At 50.7% G+C, this 3,391-nt stretch overlaps 1 protein-coding gene across 1 annotated transcript in view; it reads right to left on the bottom strand.

Annotated features, from left to right (window-relative positions):
• CASS4 (Cas scaffold protein family member 4) overlaps positions 1-2,605 on the bottom strand; it is a 10,822-nt gene extending 8,217 nt beyond the window's left edge. Inside the window, exons 1-2 of the mRNA XM_006922094.2 lie at positions 2,564-2,605; positions 1,536-1,958 (exon numbers count right to left, since the gene is read on the bottom strand). Of these exons, the coding sequence (XP_006922156.1) occupies positions 1,536-1,958; positions 2,564-2,605 (465 nt within the window). The remainder of the gene's footprint in view (positions 1-1,535; positions 1,959-2,563) is intronic.
• Positions 2,606-3,391: the final 786 nt, after the last annotated feature.

The following is a 3,391-nucleotide window of genomic DNA, read 5'->3' as shown; positions in this document are numbered from 1 at the left end:
GCAAGGCAGGAAAGTCCCCCTGGGGTGTTTTACTGGGGCTGCCTCAAGAACCCCGATGGCAAGGAGCCCGGGTTTGTGAGTTCCCCGTCGGGGGCCGTGGTTTCTGTCCGACTGCCACAGGCTACATGAGAGAGGACTCCAACCGGTGACACACTTCATGTCAGGGACAACCTTTACAGCGAATGCCCAAGCCTTTTCTGTTGAGATTAAGCTCTCTCCTTGCACACCGGCATCAGTCTAGAAGTTGAAGTTCAGGGTTATGAAGCCTTATGTTGTAGCTGGTCACCCCATTCATTCGGCAAATGTTTCTCGAGCACTGTGTTGGGTATTAGGGACACCGCCTGTTTTCCTTTTAGGAGCCAGGAGCTCTGCCCAGGGCTGTGATCAGGTGACGTGTGTCGTCTGAGCTGAAAGCCAAGTGCACGATGGCATGAAACGACCATGCGAATCTGTTCTGCATTCTTAACACCTCACGGGGGCCGGGGCTGGAGGAAAAGCGTGTTCTATTTTTCCTTTTTTTTTTTAACTTCTTTCCTTCTTTAAAAAATGTTTGCATTCTGCATTTTGAGGGCTTCTTTTCCTCCGTTTTTTAAAACTGCTATTTCTAAAATCGCAGATGTAATACACACTCTATACCATAACACACACATCAACTTCCTAATCTCTTAGCTCACCAAATATTTATGGGCACCCACCGCATGCCGGGCCTGGTCCTAGGTGCTGGGGACAGAGGTGTGAATAAAGTAAAAGTCCCCGCTTAATGCTTTCTTTCGCCTTCTGCATACCCGGTGCCACGTCCTCAGGGTAACCACTGTCGGGGTGTGTATTGTTACAACGTGCGTGCGCGTGCACATACACACATAGAATTTTTGATTTTAGTTTTTGTTTGTTTGCCTGGTTTTTAAGTGGCTCTTTATCCCCCTGTATAAACACCTCATGAACTACCTCATCTTTTTTTCACAATTGCACAGGAGTTTGTTGCAAAGATATGTGTAACCAATCTGCCACTAACACACACTTAGGCATCTTCAAGTTTTCCTTATAATGAATAATGCCATAATATCCATGGCCTCCCTATCCAGATATACATTTGCCTTCCTGTGCATTTCTGTACCAATTCTGGAATTAAAGTTTCTGGATGGAAGAGAACATATATTTTAAATCCGATGGGTAATTTCTTGCCTTTGAACCCAGGGAAATTCAACACCCCCTTTGGTCATCAGCAGTCCTAGTGTTCCTTTCTAGGGTGATGAGAGGCCACCGTGAACATCCATAATGCTTTCAAGCACAGCGGGACGAAGCACTCAGTTTCCCACAAAGTGCGCATGCCTGGAGAGTCGGGGGGTCACGGGGGTCGCTGAGAGTGTTAACGACAGCCAAAGTGGGTACCAAGCGTGAGCTCACCCAAGCACGCCGACCCTCTGTTTCCCATTTTGCATGTTTGGCCCAGTGGACAGCAGTGATTTTGGGGGTGCGGTGAGCCCCTGGGGTTACATGCGGCTTAACCTATCTCTTCCACTTGGCGGTACGCTTACCTGTTTCGAGAAGCTTAGAGTCTTTTCACAGACGATCCTGGCACTGGCAGGGGAGGCGGGGAGTTCGTAGACTTGGGCTGTGGGTGGCGGGGGCCCTTCTACCCAGCTCTTCATCTGCTCATACATGGGGCTTGGAGGCGGGGGGCTGAGCAGGGTGGGCACCTGGTAGGTCTCCTGGGAGCTGGGGAGTGCTTCTTCCGGGGCTCTCAGGAGAGGGGGACAGGGCCTGTCTGCCGGGGCATCCGTGAGGACTTGGAGGCGGTTGGCAGGAGCCAGGCCTTGCCTCCCATGGAGCAAACACTTCCACCAGCCGTCGCTTTGTGGCACGTTCTGCTGTAGGATGGTGAGGATATCTCCCCTGCAGAAAGCCAGCTCGTCGGAACAGTCAGGGCAGTTGTCGTAAAGTGCCCTTGCCAAGCGTGTCTGGGGGCGGGAGGGAGGAAGAAGTCACTGTTATTGCTGATGCCGAGACTGCAGTACCGATGCCACCCAGTTGGGAATGGCAGGCCATGCTCTCCACAGCCATTTTATCTCCTCTCCAGCCAGAAGCTCTTGCTCCTGCTCCCTGCCTGATTCATCCCTACCTGTCCTTGGGGGTCTCAGGTGACATGTCACAGCCTCAGGGAAGTCTTACCTTCACCCTGAGACCGGGCCCAGTCTCCTTAGTATGTTCTCATGGCCCTGATTTAATTCGTGGTGACTCTGACCCTGGTAGGTACAGAACGGGCTGCAGCGCACAGTGGGGGCACAATCCTGGCTCTGTGATTTCCTAGCTATGTGTCCGTGAGCAAATGAGGCCTGTTTGCTTGTCTGTAAAATGGGAATAACAGTAATATCTTACCTCATGGAGTTACTGTAAAAATTAAATGGGCCGATGAGTATATAAAACTTGTCGAACAGCACTTAGTGCTCAGTAAAGGTTGGCTGTTACCATCATAATTATTATACTGCTCCTTGTCTAGTTCTTGTTAATTTTCTCCTGAAACGGACTGGCAGTTCCATGACTGCTGGGACCATATCTCACTTACTCGCTGCTCTGTCTCCAGCATCAAGCATGGATTCAGATGCATCGGAGATTCTCAGTAAATGTTCATTACTGCATGAACGACGCAGCAAAGGCACAGGGGTTTAGCGACTTGTCTCTGGTCGCACAGCCAGGATCGAAATCCAGTCAGGCTCCCTCATTCTCGGACCTATGCTTTTTCTGTGAGCCACACGGTTACCCCCCCAAAATCACTTTGTCGCAGCGGCAACACCGGTCAAGCCCCCTTCTCGTTGGAACTTTCTGCTGTAATTAAATGACAGCAATTTGTTTCTGTGTGTCCTGACCGAATCACTCCCCACCCCGTGTTACATCGACGCGTACTTATTCCAGAACAATTAGGAAATATAGGTCCCAGCACACAGTAGCTGTTCACTGGCGACTTGGCGAAGTGATGGGTGCGTAAGGGTGAGTAATGTAGCGCGCCATACTCAAGTCTCCGGGCGGGGAAGTGACACCGAGCACCAAGCTGAGGGGTCCTGTTTCTGTCTAGAGCAGGGTACTACGCAGGAAGCTCTCCTTGAGCCCCTGCCCACCCTCTTCGGTGGCCTTCAGTAAGAATGACCGCCGAGCTGTCCAGAACTTGGGCCTCCAGGCCCAGCTAGTCCGCACACTCAGTTACTGGCCCTTGAACGTGTCGTGAGCAGTGCCAGGTGAACGTGGGTGCTCAGCCTGGAGGATCCAGCACAGGTAAAGTATTTCAATGGAATGTAGTTTTAGACTCTTATCGAGAGTATTGATTAGAGGTCAAGACTTAGTAAAGCTACGTGGTACTTTACAATTTTCTTTCCAGTGAAAGAGGCAAATAATTTCC

Source organism: Pteropus alecto, unplaced genomic scaffold (assembly GCF_000325575.1).
Source record: "Pteropus alecto unplaced genomic scaffold, ASM32557v1 scaffold45, whole genome shotgun sequence".
In the NCBI taxonomy this organism is placed as follows: Eukaryota; Metazoa; Chordata; class Mammalia; order Chiroptera; family Pteropodidae; genus Pteropus; species Pteropus alecto.
This window is presented reverse-complemented; position numbering and strand designations above follow the sequence as displayed.